The 27,352-nt window shown below is 41.2% G+C and overlaps 2 protein-coding genes across 6 annotated transcripts in view; both read right to left on the bottom strand.

Annotated features, from left to right (window-relative positions):
• SPIRE1 (spire type actin nucleation factor 1) overlaps nt 1-12,908 on the bottom strand; it is a 128,327-nt gene extending 115,419 nt beyond the window's left edge. For all 3 annotated transcript variants that reach the window (XM_084511052.1, XM_084511053.1, XM_084511054.1), the window contains exons 1-2: nt 12,321-12,908; nt 2,074-2,108 (exon numbers count right to left, since the gene is read on the bottom strand). In XM_084511052.1, coding sequence (XP_084367178.1) covers nt 2,074-2,108; nt 12,321-12,681 — 396 coding nt within the window. In that variant the 5' untranslated portion in view covers nt 12,682-12,908. The remainder of the gene's footprint in view (nt 1-2,073; nt 2,109-12,320) is intronic.
• Nucleotides 12,909-13,504: 596 nt separating this feature from the next.
• Nucleotides 13,505-27,352, bottom strand: CEP76 (centrosomal protein 76). 3 transcript variants are annotated; one of them, XM_084511055.1, is made up of 12 exons: nt 27,227-27,352; nt 26,643-26,798; nt 25,901-25,982; nt 25,279-25,503; nt 24,029-24,214; nt 22,422-22,519; nt 21,622-21,750; nt 20,340-20,531; nt 17,454-17,620; nt 15,847-16,180; nt 14,377-14,594; nt 13,505-13,846 (listed from the first exon to the last, which is right to left on the bottom strand). In XM_084511055.1, the coding sequence occupies exons 1-12, from the start codon at nt 27,302-27,304 to the stop codon at nt 13,708-13,710; spliced, it is 2,004 nt and encodes a 667-aa protein (XP_084367181.1). In that variant the 5' UTR covers nt 27,305-27,352; the 3' UTR covers nt 13,505-13,707. The 3 variants fall into 3 exon arrangements, with proteins under 3 accessions (XP_084367181.1, XP_084367182.1, XP_084367183.1); XM_084511056.1 differs by lacking the exon at nt 27,227-27,352 and adding an exon at nt 27,029-27,193; XM_084511057.1 differs by lacking the exon at nt 25,279-25,503.

Below are 27,352 nucleotides of genomic sequence, written 5' to 3'. Positions count from 1 at the left end.
TGGCAACTGGACCCAGAATTTCACACACACCTTGAATCACTAGCTTGAAATACATGGAATATCAACTTAGGATCGCTTACACGTTCTGCAAAAGAAATATGATTATCATTATTTACAATTCTAAGAAGCTTCCCACAAATTCTAATACATTCGATCAGGCCATGCTTTTCCACAGGAATCAACAACGTGCAGTAGGCTCTCTGCTGAATGCTTAGTTCTGAAAAACACAAACATCATCACCACCAGGGCTAAAGCTGAAGCCCCAAAGGAATTTTGGAGGAGAAAAAAAAGCTACTGACTCCTTCACAGGCTCCTTCAAGATGACAAAGATAAACAGAAGAGTCAATATGCTAATGGTCACAGTGCTTATCAGAGACAATTTTCAATGGCGCATCTGTACCATGGGAAATTCTAACCTGCTGAACTTGTTCTTTCTAACTATTAACAAAACTATTTTTTAAAAATATGAAAATTTAATAGCTCTCTCCATGGAAGATAATGAAGTAAAGGATGTCCAACTGACTCTCATTAGATATTTTTGAAACAAAAGCATTTTTACTTTATACCAAAGTGAAATATTTTATGTTTTCTTAAAAAATACGTTTTAACAGGGTTTATCATCTCTATTTTCACTGTTAGGGCCTATCATTATCTTCTGCTAAAAAACACGAAGGAAAATTGTAAACAATGTTTAGTATGCAAAGCAAATGACACATTAGCTTATCATTTGTAAGTAAGGTACGAGATTTATGAACCGGGTTTCTACAAATGCTGAAACAAAAACAGGATGCATTTGCTTAATCTGAACTGCACAAAGAGAAACAAAATGTGCCTACTTCCAATTTCTGGACTTGTATCAGTGAGGAATTTCTCCTTAGACTGCATCCTGCTGAAGGAACGTTGCCATTTTATTACAAACAGCTGCAAAAACCTGGATGGCTTTGGCATTTTACCACGTGTAGTTCAATTAGCGGGCCTTCCATTTTATTATTAAACCAGCTGTTTTCATACCCAGTTTTGTCTAAGTACAAACCTTTTAGCGACAGCCGTTTGTCACCCCCACATATATTAGGGATGAGAAAACAGCCCACCAATTAAGATGCCCTCACTGGCCCTACCACCTCCAGGCCCAGCCTGAGGTAGCAGTGGAACAGTTGAAGTAAAAACTCAGTTTTCCATTTCAAAGAAAGTTCAAAGACAAGAAGAAAACACTGCCCTGCAAAGGACGCAGATATTTTTATTTATTGCTGGAAAAGTTTAGTTAAGGAGTAGGCCATCAGATTTGCTCTGTATCATAACAAACAGTTGTGAGTCCACATCCTGTTCAGCAAGAAGGTCTACCTAGTTTTCATTCAAGTCTTGGATTAAATCTATGGATCTGACAAAATGGTGGTTTGAGCATTCTTACAACAGTCACAGCTTAGGATCAAAGACACGGAGTCAAAAAATGGTCAAGATATAAAGCAAGCCGTTTTGAATTGGTTTTACAATTCTGTTGCTACTCCAGCAAGACATACCTAAACTATTCCTTAGGCCCCATATCACCAAGTGATAAATTAAAGGAAATACTAAAAGCACATGAAAACAGGACACCTTGAGGTAGAAAAATAATCTTGAGATCACTTATCTTTTCTGCTTCTGTCCAAATTCCTGGGTTGCCAAAAATCGCCAACCAATTCTGTTAACACTAAATATTTATTCCACAATCTACTAGTCCTTTAGAAAGCACACCAAGATAATTTATCCAAGAGAAATTATTTAAAATGAAATATTCTAAAATAAAACCAAAGATACTTATTTAAAAGAAGTGAATAACAAATGAGGTTACATTATCTGTAGCTCCAGCCTCGTTTTTTGAAAACTACATGGACTTTCTTTCTTCTTTTTCTGAGCATGAGACTAAATGACCCATGTTAAGATACTTTTATGCACCTGTTAATTTGAAGACATAAATACTACAAACATTTCACAGTAAGACTGCCCACTGAAAGCACTCTACATTTTCACTTTAAGGTAACAAAAACAAACTGAGCTAAATCAGCACCAGCAGAGAACACAAAACACTTCTCTTACCTCCATTTCTGTGCAGTGTAACCGGTCTGATTTATCTGTAATAAAAAAAAAAAAAAGAAAGAAAGAAAAGCTTTCAGTTTAAGTCAATGGACAAGACACTAAGAAGTCAACTCTTTTTTTCCACTTTTAGCCAAATATTCTTTGCCTTACTTCAATCACACATTTCAATAATATTGCAATTATACATGCATCACAGAATTAACAACAAAAAGGCCCTGCCCTCTTTATTTGGATCCTTCACGACTCTCCCTTTTAAGATGTCTTTAATGTTTGGCTTCATTATTTAAATTGTATGAATGATGCTCAGCCATGGAGGGAACATGAAAACATGTTGGCTTAAATTAAGCAGGAGCAAGTAATTATTTCAAGAGAAAACATACCATTAATTCATAGACCAGGAAAAAACCACTTGCTTCATCTGATACTTCTGGGATATCAGAGTTCAACAACAACAACATGAAGTTTGAGCAAGCTAAAGCAGAAATATTGTTGTAATATTTTCAGAGGTCTTTTCTTTCAATTTTTGTGTTTCCTCTGAGTTCAGAAGAAGCATCACTTTGGAATTTAATCAACATGGAGAAATTAAGCGTCTGAATTGTTTCATCAAATTGAAATCTCAATATTCTCAAAGACAAAACACTTTGGTATAAAAGTGCAAGTGGCTTGCCAGTTTATGAAAAAAATAAAACTGAAATTTCACATCATATACCATTCGACTAAAAGCTGCAAGATTATCACTCTGTGTTGGTAATTCATATGAGAAGAGCACAAAGTAGGACGTAGCAGGACGATTTTCTGTTGGGAAATGATACTCAGGAAAATGAAATATTCCATAGAAACATTCCACAGAGAAGGGGAGCTCCTCAAAACCTGACTTTCAAAACACGTGGATCTTTAATTTGACCTCTGTGGTTTTTGCTCTTTGGGACCCCCCAGGAGAGCCTGCAATGGGGAGCCATAAATGGAAGGACTGTCCTCATCAGATCGCCCAAGCGAGCTCAAGGAAGTTCAACCTATGGTTATCATAGTATTTGTACACAGCAGCAATTGTGCTGACTTAGTATGTAAAATCTGAATGGCACACAAAAGCAGAGAAGAGTCACCCACACAGAAAAGGATTTATTTTTCACGCAGAACTAGTCGCCCTCCCTTTGAACCTAAAGGTTACACGCATCTTGAATGAATACAGAGCAACTAACTAACAGAGGGAAAGCTGTTTACCTTTGTTTTGAACTCTTGCCAGTGTAAGCTGAATGCTTAACACCGCTGGCTTATTGCAAAATAAGGAGAGTGCACAGGAGAGTGACTTAGTAAGGCAGCTTTTAAATACTGCATCCTCTTTGCAGAAGGACTGGTGATCCTGGTCAATTCATGTCAAGATCCACACAGGAGACATTCCTGGTGTTCAAAATGGTAGCACTCCTTTGATTGTTTTAAATGGTAAATGGTGGTAGTTCAATGAGAACTTTTTTTATTTATTGAATACTTCTACAAATATTAGCAGATTTATGACTATTGGGGGCTACTTCTGTGAAACTCAAATGAAGATGACCAAAACAACACACCTCCACAATATAAGACAAGAGAAGGCCAATTCACAGAAACGCAGTCAGAATGGGGAAGAAAAAAAACTTTTCAGAAGAAAAAAAAAGGTATTTTTGGAAAATTACTACTTAGAAAAAGTAAGTGATTTTAAACCTATAATCACGCAATGGCACACACCATTCTGCCACTGATAAATTCAAGTACTTTGACTTGTGTCTCCTGTAGCATGACCGACAGGAGTCAGACCATTTACCAGATCCTCTCAGTTGCACAGACCCATCGCTACACTTCACGGCTACGCTGAGGTCCTATGAAGATCCTTTTAACAGAAGTCTTAACCAAATCCTTACATACAAAACAAATAAATCAGCCCACACCAAAAGAGGTAAAGCAAAAATTCCATTTCTGAAAGGAACAGCAAGAAACTCATCTCACGGCCCCTCTGATAAATCCTCTTTGATAAACTTCCATGAAAGAAGTTCCTCAACTCCAGCTTTAGAACCTTTCCTTGTCTCATATCTGGTACTACCACAATTTACTACTGCTTACTTAGATTGCTTACTAAGATTGCTTAGATTTATTTATTTTTTTTTAGTACTATAACTAACGTAGGGAACATCTTAAGCCATATTACTTATTCCCATCACTTGGAAACTGGGCAACACCACAGAAGAGGAGCAACATTTATACCAGCACCTCAAAAAACAATGGTATTGTCAGGATTCCACATCCTGAGGAGGGAAACAGGAGTAACAAGTAGTTTAAGTCTCACACCAGCTCAAACACACCACAGATGGTATTCTAGACGGGCACAAGCTACTGGTTGACTTGCACCATTTTAACACTACAGACTGCATTACAGAAATTATTTACTATACCATTCCCTGCCCCTCTCTACCTTGATTCCAACCATGTACTCAGCTGATTTCCCTGATCTGTTTGCAGTGACTCTTTTGGAAGTTTCCCAGATTACTAAAGACACCTGTATTAACTCACCTAAGAAACACATTTTGACATGAATCTATCAAGACTGAGCTGAATTTGCTCTTGTATGGCCCATGCAAGCAAAATTTAGTCATAATGGCTAGCTATAGGAATTTCTTCTCTTCAGCTCAGATGACTGAAAAAAAAAAAACCAAACTTCTAAACATAGCCTAAGGGTCACACTTTCCTAATTCGCACTGGGAGAGAGAAAAAAAAAACATTTTTTATATAATATATATACACACACCTATAAGAAGTCATAAAACTATCTCCGCAGGCAGAATTGTTTATTTCGTAAATAAGTGAAGGTTTACAAATTTATGTCAGCAGCTGCTTCTTTACATAGATCCAAACCTCTTTGCCCTTCATAACCATTCAACCAGCTGCTAACCTGTGCAGCGTTTCTACCATTCTTAATGCCAAAAGATATATATCAAAAGTGTTTTCCCGTGACAGCTTTCCAATAGTGACTAATGCATTCGTTACTAGTAAACAGCACAACTTTGACTGTCAAATTAACTTCAATTTTTAAACTTCATTTTTTTTCCAGTTCGGGAGATCGTATGATTTTTCCCTCATGCGTTGTTGAAATGCAAAAAAATGCAGTTTTTGAAAGAAGGCAAGAGGCTTACATTGGAGGTTTCCTGTATGCCTGAAAATAGCCTTCAAAGAGACATATGAACAACATGGAACAACATGTAACAACAAAACAAAGCCAACAAAAACCTTTGACCACCATTTTTAATTTCTCAAAATTTCTATTTGAAAATTATTCATATTTCAAGCCCCCAACAAGCTGAGTCAGGCCAAACTTTCATTGAGCATTAGGGCGCTCTGACTCGTCCCTCGAGGCAGGAGCTTCAGGTCACTGATTAGACAGGGAGAAATAACTATTTCCAAATAATCATTTTGGAATGCGGTTTTAAAAAGACTGTACTCAACTAACCAATAGCCCATGCTTCACTGAAGGGCAATTTCCATGCCTTGCAAGGATTAATATATCACAGATAAAGGTCTTCACTGATTTTAAAACAAACAGCAAGCCTATCACATACTGGTGCAAAAAGTATGAGGTACACATTTAAGACATCATTTTAAAGCTGGAGTGGATAATTCAGTATGTTAAAAAGGACTGACTGATACAGATATTTGCAAGAAAGCCTGCTGGATGTGCCAAACCATTTGCACTCCACTATCTGAAATAAAACCAGGGAGTCGATGTCTGTGTCCCAGCACCACAGCCACACGGCTGCTGCTGCTTCCACTGCGAGCAGCTGCCCCAAGATCCTGTGAGCCCCTTCCCAGCCTTCCAGCAACGTCTGAGACTCCTCTGCTCTGATCCCAAAGTGTTTCCTTCCAGACAGCTTCGATCCTGATTGCAGAAGGGAGATCGTCAGCACTCACGTTCAGACAGCAGCGTAGCTGGTGCGTGAGCTAGCAACGAGCCTGGAAGTCATTTCGTGTTAAAGATTAATAATCGACTTAAATATCACAACCTATTGATGCAGGTCTGGGGAGAACTAAACCTATTATTTCCACACTAACAGACTTCAGGGTGCCATCAGGAAAGACAACCACTGCCCATTTGTGCCGGAGGACAGAGGTGGCAGAAGGAACACGGGGCCTACCTGAAGGAAAGGGAGAGAGGGACAATATGGGAGTCACTAAATCAAGACACACAAATTCAGCAGGCCTTAGTCAGGCCCTCAGATTAAGCTGAATTTATGTGTATTTTCTGGCTTTCAAGTCAGCAAGAGGCACTCTAGCTACAACAGGAGGCTTTTCCCTGGCCTTAAGAGAACAAGGAACTCCTTAAAAACTACAACAACAAGCACCCATTGTAATCATCTGATTGCAGGAACTGGGGCAGTCCTTACCAAATCTGACAAGGTTTTCAATCCAAGAGTCAAGATTAGTGCCAATAAAAGGAAAGGACGAGAATAAAGGCAGCAAAGGCACCCAAGCGACATAAAGACAGGAGATGATATGTAAAGCACGGGGTTAGTAATTACACGGAGGGGAAAGCAATGATGTAGCAGGAGTGAGCCAGGCTTCTGGCACAGGATGGCTATTACAGGACACACAGATGAAAGGCATGGGAGGAAAGAAAGCCTGGGTAATGAAAATAAAAACGTGAAAATGGCAAAGAAAATATAAACAAAGCTTGAAGATGGCCATCAGGCTGCGGGGAGGAAGGTTGTGAAAGCTGAGAAGATGAGGATGTGGAGGAAGCAGAAGGGGTTAGGAGGGGAAACAGGAGACCCCTCGGAGCAACCAGCAGAGGCTGACGTTTTTAAGGAAAACACTTAGGCCTTAAGAGTCAACATATCCCTCCTTTAAACTATGTAATTAGGGGACAACAGGTAATGGGGTGAGTCCTCACAGCTCATGGCTTTTTGGATCTGACTCACGATTTATGTATCAGCCTCCGGTAGGTGACTTAGACCTGGTATACCGCACTTCTCAGACTGGAAGAGGACGAAGGGGAGAGAAAGGAAGTTTTAAGAAAATACAAGGAAAACTCTTAGAGATGTTAACGTACTGAAGGAGGCCAGGGCTTTGTGTCAATGTTTTTTTTCATGATTTCATCTTTCTCCGTTCAACCCAGGTTCACTGAAGTTACTCCTCATTTTGTACAGTCATAAGTAATCCTCTGCACAATGTCCAAAGCAGATAATGACTAAGAGGTCTTCACCCAGTAAAGTTTTGTAATAAAAGTTTCTAAAATAATAATTTTCCTTAATACCAAATTAAGGAACCCACACTACCTTAATGCTACCCTGTAAGGTACCACACAGTGATTGCTCACTGTCTTGTCCCATTTTTACTTGGCACAAGGAAACTGGCTCCGGTCACCGTCCAATTCTTTCTACATCCACTGCTCATCCTCTATAGCAAACCCATCTGTCTACCTAGGGACAGAGACAATTTTTTGTTATTCTAAGATAAATACTGTGCTAGAAATGCATCTCAAAGTGCTGCTGAGCTCTATGAAGAGCTGCCATCCTCTTCCACAGATGCTTATTTGAGTACAGATACTACACTTGCTCTTCTTTGGCATGTCCATTTATCAACCCTCCACCAAAAAAAAAAAAAAAAAAAAAAAGTGAACATGCACTTAGACTTCACGTCTCAAAAAGCTTTTTTTGTTTCTTTGTTCTTAGTTCTGTTACTCTAATCATATTCTCATTTTTCTTAGAGCCATCCACTTACTTGCTGGTCCAACAAGCACAGGTGCTTGTGGCAGAAAGCTGAATCCACTGAAGTCTGAGGGAGCTTCAAGCATGTTATGGATTTTCTAAATTGATACCACAGCACTGCTGGACCAGTTACGAGCTTTTACTCACTGCTAATAAGCTCTCTCAAGCAGATGGAAAAGCAGTTCCCAGCCTCTCTCTACCTTGGCTATGTCTTTGGAGCCTCGTATTTACACTGCACAGACTGACTCATCTTTCTGTTGCTCTTAAAGCGCACAGCAATAAAATCGGTGGCGTGCTCATACCTCTGCGCGTGTCACGCAAGCTACCTCCAGATTTTATCAGTGGTGGGACAATAATCGTTTTGTCTCCTTACTGGATCCAGCGCTGTAACCTAATAAATTAACAAAACGCGAACACTGCAGTTTTCTTTCAACAGAGATGATGAAAAAGCTTCCCTGGTTTTCAAAGACACGTTCAACAAGGACCCAGGATGCTACGTGCCTTAATCCCCTCATCGCCTCCCTTACTGCAAGGCAGCTTCCCCAGCCTCGCCAAGGCACTCACATTCCGGCCACTGACACCTCCTGCCAGGCCCTGATGCTGGACTCCACGACCAAAAAACCCCACCTTTGTTCCTTCTGCTGTGATGCCCCTTACAGACCTCATATTAATTCCCCGCAACATCATGGAGACATCTCATTTCTCACTCTTCAATCACTGCTCACAATGACAATTACAATTCTGCTTTTCCTTCTACAGCAACATTTAATTGCACTAGTAAAGAAAAACCCCGTTAAATTACAAAAGTTTTATCTTTCAGTAAGTCATGAGCATCTGGAGCCCACAGCTCCTCAAAGTTCCTTGCTGTTAAGCTTTCCTTAGGAACAATAAATGCAGATTTTGGACAACACCAAACTAGTCACTCTGCCTTCACAGTCTGATTCCCATCTTTTCGTTTTTGTGAACAAATCTGGCAACCGAGGTTGCCCATTGGTAACTTCCTTCCACTTGTTTTGTGCAGGCATCTGGAATGTGATTTTATTTACTTATTTACTCCAAGCCAAAGGCATTACATTTTCTTCCTACCTTGACCACCACTAATAGATACACATCTTGCAACTCTAACAAGAAACCGTGAGGTTTAATACATCAACCCTTACTACTTTTAAACACAGATGTTTCTGAATATCCCTGAACAAAATCTGAGTTCAGAGCATAATTAAGCATTAACTCTAGAAGCAGGATTTATTTCAGCAGTAGTCACCGCGGCCCCTGTTTTGAAGTTTAAGCAGCCAACAGGGCTACTCCCATCCATTATCTTTCAAAAGGGTCAACCAAATTAGAAGGACAATGCCAGGACATTCATCTTCTTCTGAAAAGCACGCATATCTTTCATAAGCACTCTTCAAGAGGCTGATAAATGAGAACCTCTTGATGCACACAAGGAAAATTTGCATTTATTAGTCCTATATTTCTCCGCCCTGCCTTCCAATACCTGGGCACACAAAGAAGGACGTGAAAGCCATTACAGCTGCCAACACTGTGTTACTCCTCTCTACCATGTCTCACCCCGAGCCCTCTGAGTCCCTTGAAAGCCACCATGCAGTCAACTTTTCTGCGATCTTTTTGATTCAGAGCCAGAGCTCTCCATGTGTTATACCCTGCCCTGAACACCTGGCAGCTGCCCAGGAGGAAAATCTGCATGTCACTTCAGTAGCTTCCCTCTGTGCTTCCTCCTCTGGGGCTGGAGGAGGACACAAAAGGAGGAGGGGGACGATGAGGAGGTAGTTCTGGCGCTGGTTTCCTACTCGCATACCCATCACTTTGTTACTGCTTCAAGTCTAAAAACACCGCCACTGCTTGTAAGCACTGTTCCTCGAGGAGAGGGCTCGAAGCAGTCAAACCGCACGTTTACAACCAACATTTTAACTCATTCAGAAGGTATTTTTATCACATCTGGCACTTTACTAGATGCCACTGTTAGTTCCTTCCATATAAACTGCAAGCAAAATAGAGAAGACAAAAACATCCATTAGATAAAATACGCTGTATCTCCAAATTCATCTGTCCGAGCAGCCCACGTTTCTGTGGTATTTAGATGTCAGACAGCTGCAATGATTCATACCAAGATGACCACGGGGAACTCTCCTTTTTTTTTGCATGTTCATGTTTATTTCTTACTCGCTCCACCTCTGGCAGGACGGTAAGGTTTGCAAGGCACTGTGAAAACAGCTCTTTTGTAAGTGTCCCTGAAGCAAACTCCGCGATGCGGCCGCGTTTGCTCCTGAATTAGCCGGAGCTCTGCTGACAGGCGTGACTGATCACGTCCTTCTCCCGGCCCTGAACAAAGCCTGAATGTTGGCGACCCAAAGACACCATTCTGTGGGGACTCCTTTATTTGCCACACAGGATCCTCTTGTTTACCAAAACAGACACCAACAGCCAATATTTGATGCTGTGATGACCCAAACCTACACGCCAACCTACAGCTATACATTTTTCATGCACTGCAGTAACAGAATAGTTTCACAGCTCAGAGTTATTAGCCCACAGAATCCCTACTGCTCTAGCAAATCTTCTGACACAGCCACTTAAACCTAAGTTGTCTGAGACACGAAGGCAGGAAAACAATTACCAGGAATCCTTCCTGATCCTCCTCCTGCTGGGGATTCAGACGGTCAGGTAATACAAACACTTGCATGAAAATGAACAGCTGAGAAAGGTTTCCATTCTCAATCTTTTTTTTACTTCTATATAACCAAAACATACCTGATTAAAGGAAAAAAAAAAAAAAAGAGATAACTAAGGATCCGAGGATTAGCAGACTACGCAGGTAAAACTGAGACGAACATTTTAAAATTGTTCTCTGGTTTTGGTTAATGACAGGGATCTGACTTCAAGGTTGTTTTCCTGCCATCCGTATCAGTGAAACTCATCTTTCTTTCCTACCTCAAGGACATTTTGTTCAATTTCTAGGTATTTTCAGTCGGAATTTCAAGTATTGCGCATTAGCCCGAGAACTGATTCACAAGAAATGGGTCTGGAAACGCACCACCCATTTCTACATAATCAGTACTTCTTAGGACAGCTTTAATTTGTATCTCAAGAGTAAAATTAACGTGGCCAGACGGCTTCAGGGCCTATGCTGCTGCACAGGGCTCCCCTAGCCATAGCACCAGGGCAGCAGCTCTCAAGTTTTCATTGCTGCTAAGCTGAATACCCGAGCGTAAGAATAACTATCCCTTTGAGAGGCTTGAGATGAAGGAGGCTCGCAACGCTCATTAATCATCATCCAAGGACATTGCAGGGAGCAATAAAGAACAGAACTGGGACAGTTCAAAAGATACCAAAGAGCAGCAAGCCTGCTGCCGTCTCTTCCACGCAGCATCCACCGCACCATGCAAATGGCGATTTCCAGTGGAAACCTGCCACAGGCTCCGCAAACCAAAGAAAAACAGAATCTTGGATTCATGTTGTTGCCAGGTAGTCCTACAAATCCTTTGTAAAAGCATGAAGGCCGAGCACAGCCCGTGCTGCACGGGCGTATTCGGAGGTGTGGATGCTGGGATGACTTGGGGCAGGCAGATACAGACGTGGGATCGCTGAGCATGGTCTGGCAGGCGACATCTGGCCCCGAGCTCCCTTCCTCGCCTGTTAATTACAGGCATCAGAGGGGTGCGTGCCTGGTGGTCCCCTCATGCCCTCCCAGGAGGTTACGGACATCTGCGTGTGTGTGCCAGAGCGGGGCCTGAGCCTCACGTTCAGATACACCCCGCAGGCCATTAAAAACATTAAGAGGCAACAGAATGAGGCCACAAACAGCAAGGAAATGGTAACAACAGAAAGAAACACCTACTAAATCACTGCCTTTCCTACAGCTGACGTGAGAGAGAGGAAGAAGCCTGATCCCACCACAAAACACTAAAAGCAGAAGCAGCACACGGGGTGCAATGCCCAGTTCTGTGCGTTCATGGGGCACACAAATCCACTGGTCGGGCAAGTGTTTCCCCAGCAGCTCTGGGTGCCGGTCTGGCATTTTATTAACATTACCATCACCTATTTTTAAAAAATACGAGAGCACATCAGCCCGTATTCAGGTGGAAATGGTTATGAGACCCACTGAAGTTGTGGGGGGAAGCTGCAGCCCCTCTTCCATTCTGTATTTTTCGCTATTTGCAGGTACTGCTGGCCCCGCACTGGCCGACCCGCAGCACGCAGCACAACACCCACGCACTGACCCCACTGTGCATTCACCAGCCTGAAAAACCCCAATTTTTCTGAATTTCCCCCAATTTCAGCGACGCTGAATCCGGCTAGCCTGACAGCGGGGAGCACCACGGATGCGCGATGAGGACGATGCCTCATCCCCGTGCCGGCTGGGTTTAGGCTGAAAACCCCCTAAACCCCGATAAACCCGGATAAACCCAGATAAACCCCGCACACCCCGCAGCCTCCCCGGGCGCGGGTCCCGCGGCCAAAGGCGGTGGAGGGGGGCTTTCGGGGGTGCTCGCCCCTTACCCTCGGCGCCGTGGGGCGGCCGCCGGGGCTCGCCCTGCTCCATGCTGACGGCTCCGTCCCTCCAGACGCGGAGGTGCGCGGCTGCCCCCGGTCTGCCCGCGGGGGTCTCCCGGCGGCGGGCGCGGGCCCGCAGCCAGCCGCAGCACTGGTAGCAGACGGCCCACGCCTGCTCCTCGTTGATGGGCTGGTTGTACAGCCGCAGGATCTCCTCCAGCGACAGCGCCTCCGGTTGCCCTCCTCCTCCTCCTCCTCCTCCTCCTGGTTCTCCGTCCTCATCGTCCGTGGCGGCGACGGCGGCGGCAGCAGCGGGGCGGGAGGCGCCGGGCTGCGGCTCGGAGCCGCGCTCCCCCGGCAGCGCCATGCCCTGCGCGGCTCAGCGCCCAGCGCTGCTGCTGCTGCTGCTGCTGCTCCTACTGCTCGTACTGCTGCTGCTGCTGCTGCTGGTACTGCTCGCACTGCTGCTGCTGCTCCTCCCTGTGCTGCTGCTGCCGCTCCTAGCGCTCATCCTCCCCGCCCCGCCAGTGCCGCCAGGCCGCCGGACAGCCCGGCCCAGGCGGGCGGGCAGCGGGCGGCCGGGGCGGGAGGAGCGGCCCCGGCGCTGGCGCTGGCGCTGCCGCCGCCGCGGGGGGAACGGCTCCGAGCCGCGCAATGGCGGCCCCGCGCCCCGCAGCGCCCCCTGCCGCCCGCCCCCCGGCACGGCGGCGCCCGCACAGCCCCCTGCTGCTGCGGCTGCGAGGGGGTGGCTCAGCAAAGGCCTTTCTTAAAGGCATTTCTGTAATACCTCTCCCCTGTCAGAAAGGGGAGAGGTATTACAGAAATGAGCCTCTGCAGGTTTTTTTTTTTTTCTTCCTCCAATCATCCATGACGTATTTTAGAGGTTGGACTCGATGATCTTGAGGTCTCTTCCAACCTAGACAATTCTGTGATTCTGTGATATTATTTTCAGGGAAAAGGCATGAAGTCAGACAGACTTTATCTAACTCAGCACAGCTATTCACATGTTCTGGTATCCAGGTCTTAATTCTGAAAGTACAAAGAACCCCCATAAATTATCACATTCATAGATTAATAAGATTACCTATACCCGACTGAACTGTTCCTAGGTGCTGAACTTAGAAGCTATTGCCAGCTCCAAGAGAGATGGAAATACATTTCCACGGTGGAAAGGAAACATACAACATTCCTGTAAGTATTAAAGTTGCTTTTATTAAAATAAACTCTCTTTATAAATACAATTATTATCGTGTATACAATTCACTTCACACAATACAGTATTCAAAATCCTTGGCACCTATATAAAAATACAATATTAGTTTAACTGCATCATTTGCATATATTGCAGATACGTTATTTTGCAGATCCAAAGAGGCATGCATGATTTTGTTTTTCAAAGGACAGAGCGATATTTACAAGCAAACATGATCCAAACAGCACACGCGGATTCGGGGTATGTAAACACTCGTACACGAACTGCAAGTCGCACCTGGTCACCCCTACAACAGATTATTTCTTCACAGAAAGGAGACCTATGACAAAAGAAAAACAAGAGTAACAAATATCACAGAGAAGAAAAATAACAGTAACAACAAATATCAATAAGCTACTATTAAAGTTTTCAGTTATACAAGTGCAATTATTTGAAACATGATTAACATACAACAAGCATCCCAAATCTGTCAATACAAACAATATTGTTTTATAGCGCAAGGGCTGTTGTCTTGGAGAAGAACAAGACCACTGATGATCACTTAGCAAGAGCAGAGAAATTAAATGAACTGTATTTCAGGGGAAAGGACAACACACTCCTCAGTATTTAATTTAACCCATCAGCAGTCTATTATCACTGAACTCACCCATTTAACACAAAAGCTCTGCACCCGATGTTCAATTCATTATGTGCATCAAACAACTATTCTTTATTGTTCCAGATCTTATATAAGGAACTTGATTTTCTTTAAACTTTACTATCAAAGCAAACAAAAACCCCCCTGCAATTTGTAATTGTGTGTTCCTACTTGGTTTTCACATATACGTTGTAATTTATACTTAGTCTTACCGAAGACATGTGGCAAATGCTCTCCTGGCATTTCTGTATACAAAATGGATAGGAAACCCTTTAAATGTGTGACCGTCAGGTACTGCTCTTCGTACAGCATCTTGAAACTCTTCGTTTCCAGCAGAAATACTCGTGGTACGTTCGAGCTCGTAGGCTGCTAACGCTGGTGACAACAGATAGGATAGGTGGTCATCCCAAACAGTAGAAAGGCCAAGATCCTGCGAGTCAAGCCACAACATGATGACAACCATGCAGAAAAAATATAAGGATGTTAATCAGCTTGGATAATGTACAGATTCAAATAAAATCATGACCAACCTTTAACTTGCAGTTCATGGATATGAATCCATAAAGCAGTAAGGGTAAGGTACTGATTCACACAAACCAGAAGAATCAACCACCACCAACAAAATATTTAACATTTAACAAGAAATTAAGTCAGACTAAACTAAAACAAGACCAGCTGAGTTTTGAAACTATATATTTTAGCTACAGTATATTTGGAAGAAATTTAAGACTACAGTGCTGGTGCATAAGATAGGTAACAGAAATATGGGAAAGATCAACTAAGAATAACCACGTTTTCCTAATGTTTCCTGGAAATTCACTGCAAAAAACAATGCACACCAAGTTCCCAAAACATGGATACGTATGTACATGCACTCCTACCATCACACAAATGCAAGCAAGTAGAAAAATCTAACCACTGAAGTGTTCAACATTGCGCAGGATTCATACTCTGAGCATTACTTGCCACCCTCAGGTTGAGCATTATGTGGTAGGAGAGATTAAAAAGTAAAGATATTGCTAACATTGGAAAAAAAAAAAAAAAAAAAAAAAGAAAAGAAAGAAACAATCAGCTATCAGCTAAAAGAGCTATCAGTTATCAGGAACTGAAAATATTATCTCCTTCATATTCAGTCCAGGAAGAATAATTTCTGGTATATTATGACTTATGACACGTGGAAATCTTGATAAAGGACAAAATTAACTTCTAAAAATACCTGCTAATTTTGGATAGCACTCAGAGTAAGACTCTGAAGACTGAAAGCCTGCTTTCATCAAGGGAAGAGACACACATATAAAGTAAGATATAATAACGTGATAGATGTGCTACGGATGCTTATCTTCTCAGCCCTTTTACAAACCACTCATAAGCGGTCTGCAGATGCCAGTAGGCCAAAAATCACAGACCAGGAAATAGAGGAAAGGAGGGAATAAACCCACACGTGACTGCAGCACTGCCACAGCAAACGGTCAGTATGATGTCTAAAGTAGCTCAATGCAGTCATCTCAGATGTTTTTCAGTTACTTCAGTTTTCACATCTTGCATTTTGGCAAAAGGTGATAGAAAACACGTTACAAAGGCCCAACTATTTAAACCAACAAACATCTACGCAAAACAAGTGCACAAAAAACATGCACCTTTACCACCTCAGCAGATCGGTAACAGTTTTTAAAGCAGATTACCTTCCTGTGTTCCGAGACCAGTAATCTCAGCTGCAACTCTATCTCATTGCTTGTTACTGCAGCATCTAATGCAGAAGCACACAGAGGAGGAAAAGGGGGAACTGAAGATGCTGCTCCAGGAGAGCAGACAGATTTTATTGCTTCTCCACTCATGGGCTTCCATTTAGACTCATCATGCAGGTCAAACACGCAGACCTCCACAGCGTCAGTGGGCTGACAATTTCCAAAGAACTTGTGATGGTTGAAGACACAACCTACTGTGCGATAGGGATACAATGGCTTGGGTTGTTCAACTAGCGGAGGGTCATCAGGGTTGATAGGCCTGTGGATATACCTGATCAGAAACATTCAGTTTTTATTTATTAATGCACCTTATTTCACATTATTCCACATTTTTATTAATGCACCTTATTTCATGTCAAGGTAAAAATATGTAGATGGGACAGAAGTAAGTCATTTATCCATTTTAAAATATAATGCAAGTTTTTTAATTATTAGAATAAATTATGGGGAGGAAATTTTATTAATTCTAATACAGGAAAGTAATTACACACATTTTTGGAGGTGTAGCATACAATGCAATAATACCTCACTTTTCTTCTTTATATGTAGGAAAATAAGCTGATTAATCAAGGAGATGCGGAACAACAATTAAATTTTGCAACTATAAAAACATGCCCATACAGCTTCCACACTGTTCATCACATTTTGGGAAGTACAGCTTAAAATGCTAATCACAGCATACATAATCACTGGCAAAAAACATAATTGCTTATTTTCAACACTGGTTATTAATCAGCTCCTTTCACAAAGCCAGAAGTTTTACATTCACGCATATGGTCCCACTGTACTTACAACTTGAAGCTATATATTACAAAAATTATGTTTCCAAAGAAATTTATTGCTTCAAACAGCACTAAGAAGTATAGTGGTCTGGACCATAGTGCTGAGTGTCATCTGAAAATGGGAATTTCTGATCACTGAAGTTCTGAACATATTTTTTTCATTTCCATATAAAAACTGGGACTGAGTACCACTCTATGCCCTTGAGCAACAGGACATGCAGAACAACAAAAAAGGGAAAGAATTTTTAACAAACAGGTGCCAGAAGCTTTAGAATACAGAACAACAACGTGCCCTTCTAAAATGACTCAAGTGTGAGAGGAGTTCAGAGAACTCACATAGAGATTTCTGTAGGGGAACAAAGTAATGCAACACTGATTTCACAGATGAACCAAGATTAAAAACAAACAAACAAACAAAAAAACACATGGACTCCTAAACAATCATATCAGCTTTTATCTCCTTCTTCATAAATTAAGATGATCAGCTGCTCTAAGACAAAACAGCTACCACACTGTATTAAACTACTGAAAAGTACATTACAAACTGATGAACTACTTCACCTCACGCTGAACCAGTTACTCTTCAAACAGCAGCAGAACACAGAACACAAATTCGAAGACAAAAGCCTCCTAGACACTTAAATACTTAGTTATACATGTATGACAGAATGTAGAGACTAAAAAAAAATATATATATATAACCAAAGAACTACACAGATCTCAATACACCTTGTTCAGTTCTCTCACATTCTGTTAACTCACCTATGCCCCGTTAGGCTCTCCCAAAAGGTAATCGTTCCGTCGGTTCCACAAGTCATTACCCAAGTGTGGGGGACTCCTTTTGCTTTTGTTCCCACGCACACAAAGGCTTCCAATCCATATCCAAGAAGAAGGCTGCACAGAAGGTTAGCATGATCTTCACAGTCACCCTAAACAGTAAGCATTTTTAATTTGGTTTAAGTATCAGGCACAGCTAAAAATATTAAAGAAAGAAAACCAATTCTATTTCTCCAATTGTTATTTAATAAGTCACACTTCCCTCCTATTTAGGCAGGAGAAGCAAAGATGGCCAAAATCATGACCTAGTTTAATTCTGCTAACTGTATAATGTGAAAACTAACCAGTACAAACTATTCTGAAATTTCCAGGCTAATTTTACAAAAAAAATCTTGTTATCCTATACCAGTAGCTGGTTAGCTTCTCTGATAAGTAAAGAATTCTTTCCTGTGGTAAAGTTTTGGTTTTCTGTAACAGAATAAATTCTTTTAGTCTCATTGCAGACTATTTTTATTTCAGATTTAAGTACAGTGTGTAACTAATACTGGAAAACATATCTTTTAAGGATAACTTCAAGTAAAACAAAACCAGGACCTCTTTTAATTTGAACATTGTCTTCACAGATCATTGTCTTCACAGATCAATGTTCAAATTAAAAGTAAATATGTATATAAGGCAACTACCCAAGACAGTATCAGAAATTATACAGTATTTTCATAGTTAGGAAATATAGTCACTGAATAAAATACAGATCTACTGTAATTTTACTTTAATTTTTTAATTTAAGACCTCCCACAGATTTGTCTATAGAAAAGCTGAAAGTCATGTCAGCTGCACTTCCTTCAAAGCAGAAAAAGTTTTCTTCATCAATTTATTGCTACCAATTTTTTCATGTGAAGAACACATGAGGATAAAAAAATTAGACAACTGTTAGCTGTAACAGAAAGAAGTTCCTCATGCAACAAAGCCTTCATAATATAAAGCACAGCATTTATTATGGAAATAGCACAATCTTCCCCTACCAGAATGTACAAAGCAAATATTCAAGTAAGTAGATTTAAACCATTTTTTTGTTGAACCTGAGTTAATAATGTGTCATGGTTTTGGCTGGGATAGAGTTAATTTTGTTCGTAAAGGCTCACACAATTCTGTTTTGGACTTTTGATGGCAATAGTGGTGATAACAGAAGGATGTTTCAATTGCTGCAGAGCAGTGCTCGCACAGGGCCAAGGACCTTTCTGCTTCTCATGTCCTGCCAGCCACCAGGCTGGGGAGGTCACGGCCAGGACAGCTGGCCCTGGGGCTGTCCCACACCATGTGGGGCCATGCTCAGCAATAACAGCTGGGGGAAAGGAGGAGGAAGGGGGGGACGACACTGGGAGCGATGGTGTTTGTCTTCCCAAGAAATCATTATGCGTGATGAGCCCTGCTTGGCTGGGAGTGGCTGAACACCTGCCTGTCGATGGGAAGCAGTGAACAAACTCCATGCTCTGCGCTGCTTGTGCACGCAGCATTTGCTTTACTTATTAAACACCCTTACCTTGACCCATGAGTTCTTTCTTACCTTTCCAATTCTCTCTCCTATCCCACTTGGGGAGAGTGGGTGAGCAGCTGTGTGCTGCTTAGCTCACTACTAGTGTTAAAACAATCTAATGCCACGCTGTTTTTCTTAAGAAAAGTAATAATGGTCCACCTGGTGTCGCAGGAGCTAAATTCAGCTATTTTCTGCATAGCTTTCCACTACACTGCCCTTTCTCTGCACCTCCAACCATAACAGTCCTCAAACTCATATTCACTCTCATCACTTTCATCTGAAAGCCAGCAGGTAGCTCAGAGCTTGCCTTTACATGGCTGGTACCTGTGTGTGATACTGTGTTATAGTCACAGGATGGTTTGGGTAGGAAGGGACCTTAAAGATCACCTGCTTCTAGTCCCCCACCACGGGCAGGGACACCTCCCACCAGACCAGGCTGCCCAAAGCCCCATCCAGCCTGGCCTTGAACACCTCCAGGGATGGGGCAGCCACAGCTTCTCTGGGCAGCCTGTGCCACATCCTCACCACTCTTTGCGGGAAGAATTTCTTCCAAACATCTCACCTAAATCTATATTCAGAGACAACAGCTAATGCCTTTGCTGTGTGGTCTTTGAGACTGGTCTAAAAAATGAGATATAGCTCCTGCTGCCAAGAACAGCAGATCTTTTTAATTATCATCATCATCAATTATCTCATCAGTGAGACAGTTTTTGAATGCAGAACCATCTCAGTGCTGATGAAAAGCAGTGATCACTCCAAAGAGCTATTAAAAGGGAGTGGTATTACTTGTATTGATACCTGAGAAATTGTAACTCATTCTGGATTATAATTATTTCATTTATTATAGCCATGTGATACAAATATTGGACTAGGCAGTAACTTCTAGTGAAAAACCTTATCTTGCAAAAACTGAATACAAAGACTTACCATCAATATGTTTTAGTACATATACATACAAAAGGTGTTTTTCAAAACAGACTTTTCCAATAATTCTAGGATAATCCAGGAAGAAAACTAGTGGCCTACGCACTAGGATTGATTCACTGCATAACCATATAGGATCTTAGAGCCAATGTAGCAAACTCATTGTCCAACAGAATTGTAAAATGTATTGGAAATTGGACCTCAACAAGAGCAGAAAAGAAAGCAAGCCTACTCGAGAGCCTGCTCATCTACCATTTAATACCTGGGTCTCTAAAAATATCTTAAATAAGCCATCTGCAACAGAGAATTCTCTGAGATGGACCAAATCCACCTTTCACAGCCTGTTTTTAATGACTAACCTCAGTTAGAACATACCAATGACAAGGTGTCACACACAGACTATTTGCACATACCTTGTTTCTACATATGAAAGCAAGAAGGGTGCACCACTGTTCCTGTTTGCCACCTCCTCCTCCAATGACAGGAGCTCTTTCATAACCCAGGACACTGACAAACCGCGCCGCCTGCCTAGGTGTGTCTAGCAAGCGGCCTGCTCGAAGCGGTCTGACATAGGAACACACTGGACGGTTCACTCCATTTTCATCCTTAACATATAAAAAAACAAACAGCACAGTTAAAACTTCCTGAAGTGCCTCCTGTTTCTCTTCACGGAAGTGACACCTCCCATTCTGGCTGTACCAGGTGTGTTCAGTAGCAGCATCACCTTCCAAACAAGGGTGTGGTGTTCACAGCCCCACCAGTGGCTGTGAGCCCCCACCCAGTCGCTCTCTAATTCTCCTGCAGCAGGGCTGGGGAAGAGAAGGGGAAGGGTGCAAGCGAGAAAAACTCATGGGGGAATAATAGGAAAAAGGGGAGGGGTGCAAGCGATGTAAATATAAAGTAGTTACTTTGCAGCAATGAAAATATCACAAAAGATAGATTTTAGACCACCTTTTTTTGCGATAGAATTTATTCTCTCCCAAATAATTGTAATTTAAAAATACTGAGACAGAAAAATTCTTTTAAAATTAAGACACAAGACCATTAATGCAATTAATTCAGAGAGACACTACAACTAGGTTTTCCACTGGCTCTGTAACTGGTAGGATATTCTAGACAGAAAAGAACAGTTTGTGCTCCATCTGCTGTCAGTTTCCACATTGCCATCAAGCAAGAAAAAAAAAAGCACGTAATATATGCTTCTGCACTACATGTAAAAAGTGGATAATAACTGAGTTATCGCACAATTCTGATAACCTCATGTGTTCCCACTGCTACTTGGAGACTGGCTGGTCATCAGTCTGCTGGTAGGAGGTGGTGATTGCCCTTGCATCATCTTTCCCTCCCCATTTCTTTCTTTCATTTATGATCTCTACTGACTTAAATTCTTATTGTCTTTATTGTCTTAAGCCTTTGACATTTGTGGTTATTCAGGAAAGGACTAAGGAGGCTTTATTACCTCCTCTGTAGGGGTGCCAGGAGGACTTGTTTCTACATAATGGTATTAAGCTTCAGTAAACACACACAAGTTTAATCCTTAAAATTTCATTTTCAGCATGCTAAACCACATGTAGCCCTGACTGGAACATGGCCACATCATAAATCTATACAGATTCTACGTACATAAACTTTAAAAATCTAAGAATAAAAAGATAACTTAAATAACAGGTAAGCATATTCATAAAATTTACAAACCTGTGCAAAAATCTTTACTAGCCTCGTGTTGTGTGTAGGCCTAATCTGTAGGTATTCCCTCCACCACTGTTTAGCATACACAAGAAACAGTCGTTCTTTTTCTGCTGTCTTCTGATGTTCCAAAGTAAACTGCAGGTAAGAAAATAAACATAACAGATGATACATATACTAATTCCAAACAAGAACAAAAATGTAATCAATAAGTGTATCAACAACAAATCCTGTCTTAGGTAAAATACAGCTTAATATTTACATGGCATGCCCACACCAGTGCAAAAGAATAGTATTTTTAAATGAAAATCCAATGAGTGAAAACTTCAATTTACATTTCTTGTTTGTAGGCTCAAGCTTGACTGAAGTAGTGTTCATCTTCAGTGATGCATGTCTGTACAGAAGGATTACTCAGCTTGTGAAGCGTGGAGTAATATCTGCATGCGCCTTCAGGCCACCATTTACTGGCTTTTCAAGCAGAATAGCTGACTGTTGAAATTATTTTTCAAATGGGAAAAGAGAGCAAGGAAACATAGTATCTGAAGAAACGTAAGTATTTCATACTCATTTCTTGAAGCTTTGATACGGGCAATTAGAAAAACTACATACAGTAATATTTCAAATAAAGTAATGATCAGTATAAACAAAGTAGTTTAAAAGAGGCAATTATATTTAAATTGAGTGAAAAAAAAATACTACTGAACACTCAAAAACCCACAGCCCCCAACGTCTACATGAGTAATTCTATACTGAGATCCCCCTCTTCCCCCTCCCAAAAGAATAGGTCAGCCTTCCCAAAAATTACTTACTTGAGTATTAGTTATTTCTGGAGACAGCGTCTTACTGAGTTGCGGATACATTTCAAGTCTGATGTTCAAAACACCAACAGAAACCTTTGATTCTGAACCTTCGAACCAAAATACATTTCAATCAGTCCCTTTAAATTCCTTTTACTCAGACACATCAGTGACACAGGAACAAATTTTTGTTTTAATTATATAATCACAAGAAACAATTACACTTCTTTAAGTACATACAACATAAGCATCTTCATTTAAAGATTAACAAAAGTAAGACTGAAAGAAAGGGTAATAGGGCCAAAGAAACAGACACCTAGATCTGAGAAAATACCCGTGGCTCTCTTTGCAGCCAATATCAGGACATATAATGTGTTGAATGGTGTTCTGTAAGTTTCTAGAATAAGGCATCTAAAATTGATTAGAAAAGCCACACTGTAAGTGTGCCTGTTCCTACTGACAACACAGGTAGCTCAGATTTAAGTAGTTAGAATAGGGTCAATTTCATTTCACTCAATATATGTTTTTTTATGAAGGACCCAGAATGCCATACAAGTACTTGATTAACCGGATTTGTACCTTATTACTTAGGAAAAAAGTTAATGAGAAGTAGATTAGAATTTCTCCCATCACTCATACATACAAGCAACAAACAAGTTATTTTCATATATTTCAAAGGTTATTTGTTATAAATTAAAAACTGTCTACCTGAGAGTCTATACAAACCCATATTGCTTAGTAAAGTTAGCATTATTTTATCCTGAAATTGCAAACAAACGTATCAGTAAATAAACATAAATCTATTTATGTTCACTGGATAAAACTGTGCACTAAATCATCCAAAAAATAGGCAAAGGTGGTAAGAGTTAAGCATGACTTACACAGTATATGCTATTTTCAAAATATTTTTAAAATATAGTTTACTCTCTTGAAACTAGCAAGGGCCTTGCTTAACTAACTAGTAGAGAAACTGTGATAAAGAATACTCAAATGGCTCAGCTGTAACTTGACCAAGTTCTGGGATAACTAGTAGGAAGTCATGATACATTGAGTCCTGGATTTAACCTTTATCCATTAAATTGTATTGTCCTGAACAATTAGGATGAAACACCTGAAACAGGGAGTGGTGACAGGTGACACACAAAGATACACGTGTATACTGATAGCTAAGCACCTAAACAAAGCTGTTTATCCCTTCTATCAAAGGTGTCCTTCCAGCTATGTGACTACAAGGCAGCAGAGCACAGATTACTTTCTCTAGCAATTGCTAGTTTGCTAAGAAAGGGACACAAGGTGGACTTTACTCTTTGGTGCATTGGCCTGACAGATTCCTGGAGATGCACTGGTTGATTTATGTCTGTTTGTTTTGATAATTTACCCAGATTCTGCAGAAAACCAATTGTGGGAATTCCCAGACACTGGAACACTCATTTTTAATATTTTCTTAACACAAGAATCTGACCATTAGTCTCTTACCTAAACATTTCCTAAGGATACCTTACAGTAACTTTCCAGTTGAACTAAGACTGAGCACCATCATAAATACTGCTTTAAGCCTATAAGCAAATTTAGTACATGATATTTTAAGTCATCGTGATATGCCTATTATTTATTCTTACCTACACCCAGGAGTTCCACAGCAATGTTTGTTATGCCGTTCTCTGCAGCCAGGACAGATCGCCACTCCAAGAAATGGGATGCTACTAGGGTTGTCTCACCAAACGTGTCTGTTTTGATCAGAACCATGTGCACTGGATCACATATAGATAACATGGTGGTTGCATCCACCATTTTACTTCCATCACCTGCCATTATTAAACCAACATAAAACAGCCAGCATATTATTATCCCAAGTTCTCGTTCAAATTAAGGGAAAGATACACATTAACACCGCATTTTAAGAAAATCTTGCACCTAGAAGCATCAACAACAATCCTACCTTAAATCAAACTCAGATTAGGATGGAGCTACAGCAAGATTACAATCGACTCAGATAGGGGATAAAAAGATTACTCGATTTGACTACCCTAGTGTAAATGATTTAATTGTACAACAAATTAAAAATGGGATTAACATTTAAGAAAGTAAATATTAAAGTACCACTAAGTAAAAGCAATTGCAAACATACTCTTTGTAACTTTGAGTCTATTTACTATACCTCCCTGAATTTCTATAGGACTCGGACAGCATCAATATGCTCTTCCTTTATCCCACCAGCTTAAGTCTTCCCTATTTACTCCACAAGTCCTCCGTTACCATTTAATTCCTACAATGCTCCCTGGCTACCAACAGCACAGGTAATGCAGGCTGCAGATAACTGCCTGTTCTGCATATGTCTCCTGCCTGGTAGGCAAACTGAATGTACAATAGTGTTTTCCCTTCCATATGGTAACAAGTTTACATCTCTCTTCACAGAAGGGAGGAGGTTGGACAGGACGTCTGGAGGTCATCTGGTCCAACTCCTCTGCTTCAGCAGGTCCATCTAGAGCAGGTTGCCCAGGACCACGTCCAGGAGGCTTCTAAAGGACCTCCAGGGAGATACTGGCCCCTTCTTCACAAGCTTTGTGCTGACAAGTGAAAATCACAGCCATCTTAGCATCTCTTACCATCCTTAAGATTACTATCTCACTGTCAATTCTGGATAAAGTAACTTTTAAATTAGACCAACATTAGAGTGGAAAAGAAGTAAGAATAGAGAGAAATGTAGAAGTAGGAAAACCTAATACAGCTATCAATTTCCATAGGAAAACATGATTAAGGGGAAAAAAACAACAACCAAATAATATTAAATAATATCAAACATATTTCAGAATAACTATAAAGTCAGGGAAAGGAAAAAAAAAAAAACACCACAGTACCAGTTCCTTACCTAGGCTATCCTTGTGTACTTCAAGTAAAAAACCATCATTAAAGTCTGGCTCACAGGCACAGGGAACGGGTTTAGAACGGAAGCGCTGATTTCGGAAATGTAAACACAGAGTGAAAGTAGAACAGATTTGGCCAGGCAGAGGATCTGGTTCCTGAAGATGTTCCAGAAAAGCTTTCCCACCCAGAACCTGAAGGTAAAGATACCTTCGTGTTGGGTCAATGTTAGCTGTAAAGCGTAGCAACAAAAATGAAGAGACTACAAAAACAGCACTTAGGAAGCACATTAAATATCAGCTACCTAACAGGAGAATAGAAATGTGATTTTTTTTTTTTTTTTCACAAACAAGTCCTTAGAAGGAAGTGATTTTAAAATATACAGAAACTATCTTAATGCAAAATAAGCGAAACCCTTACAAGTCAAGCTTTAAGTGACATTAATATCTGCTGCTTACATGAACTGCTATCCTTTAGATAAGCAGGAAAGACATTTATTTCTCCACAGTTTGGAGGTTTTAAATGAATCCTGTCCATACTGGATTACTAATTTCACATTCAATAATCATACACTTCAAATTTCTTTCTAGACTATGATCAAAAAAAAAAAGAATAAACAAGCAACATACTTTTTTTCAGAACTGGTGGTTCTCTAGCAACAAAATGTGTTGATGGTTTTGAAGCAGAAGTCCTCTCCTTTTCATTCACATCCTGGAATCACAATTAAGACACTTTTAAGGTATCAAGCGAGGTAACAGCACTATTCCCACAGTATTCTAAAATGTAAAGAATCCTCCATTTCAAATGGATGTCATTCCTTGTGTATGCTCCCTTCTAGTATGTGAGACTTAAAACTGAACAAATACTTTTAATATAGTATCAACATTACATCTACTTTAGTACACACATTATGCTGATCTGCTCTCAAAACATCACAAATCACTAAACCCTCAGGAACCCTTAGAAGTAAATTCCAGCATCTAAAGGGGGCCTATAAGAAAGATGAGTAGGAACTCTTTGTCAGGGAGTGTAGGGATTGGACAAAGGGGAACAGCTTTAAGCTAAGAGAGATCTCGATGAGACATTTGGAAGAAATTCTTCCCTCAGAGGGTGCTGAGGCCCTGGCACAGGCTGCCCAGAGAAGCTGTGGATGCCCCATCCCTGGAGGTGTTCAAGGCCAGGCTGGATGGGGCAACCTGGGATGGTGGGAGGTGTCCCTGGCAGGTGGGTAGAAATCAGGTGATCTTTAAGGTCCCTTCCAACCCAACCCATTCTGTGATTCTACAATTCTAGTGAGTTATAACTTCGTCAACACACTACACCAGTGAGAAGAATAAGCAGAAATTTTATCCTTCCTTGACAGCTACTTACAGTTACAAATTTAAGTTCTTTCATAACATCATCAACGATTCCTCGTTGTCTTAAGGCTTTTATCAGATCTTCTGTGGACAGCTGCTGATGCTCAGGTGCTAGCTCCTCACGTATGGTCTCAGCAAGAACTTCTCTGATCCTGCCATGGACATCCATCTGAAAGAAAATGCAAGATAGGCTACAACTACGAGCCACTGATAGCACTTATGACTAAAGACTCTTACTTATGACTCTGTAAGAGTGCAGGAACGTGGAAATAACTACTCCATGAGGATTACTCCCTTTTTGCACACAGTTAAGTCTTTTAATTTAGTAGGAACTCGTCAGAGAAGTTACATTACCTCAATAAAGCAGCTGTAACGAATAAAAAAATACCAAGAGCATACCAAAACTTAGCATCTCTGCTGCTTTTGACAGCCTCCTTGAGCCTCCCTACTCAGAGAGAGGTCCGTACGCCTATTAATTAGGTCTGCAAACCCATTAATTACAAGCTGCTCGCCTCTCCCAAAATCCAACACTTGGAGTACCCGGGTCTTAAGCCTTAAGGAAACGAGCTGAGGGGCAGGACTCCTCCCCTCACGCACCTTGAGGAGCTGCCGCTGGATGAGCTCCCGCAGCTCCGAGGCTCGCTCGGGGGGCAGCGACATGGCGGCGGCCGCCATGAGGGGAAGGGGGGGGGGGGGGTAGGGGAGAGCCGCGCGCCGGGCCCC

This window comes from Aythya ferina, assembly GCF_964211825.1.
Source record: "Aythya ferina genome assembly, chromosome: 2".
NCBI lineage: Eukaryota > Metazoa > Chordata > Aves > Anseriformes > Anatidae > Aythya > Aythya ferina.
The sequence above is the reverse complement of the archived record's forward strand: the minus strand, read 5'-3'. Positions and strand labels throughout refer to the sequence as shown.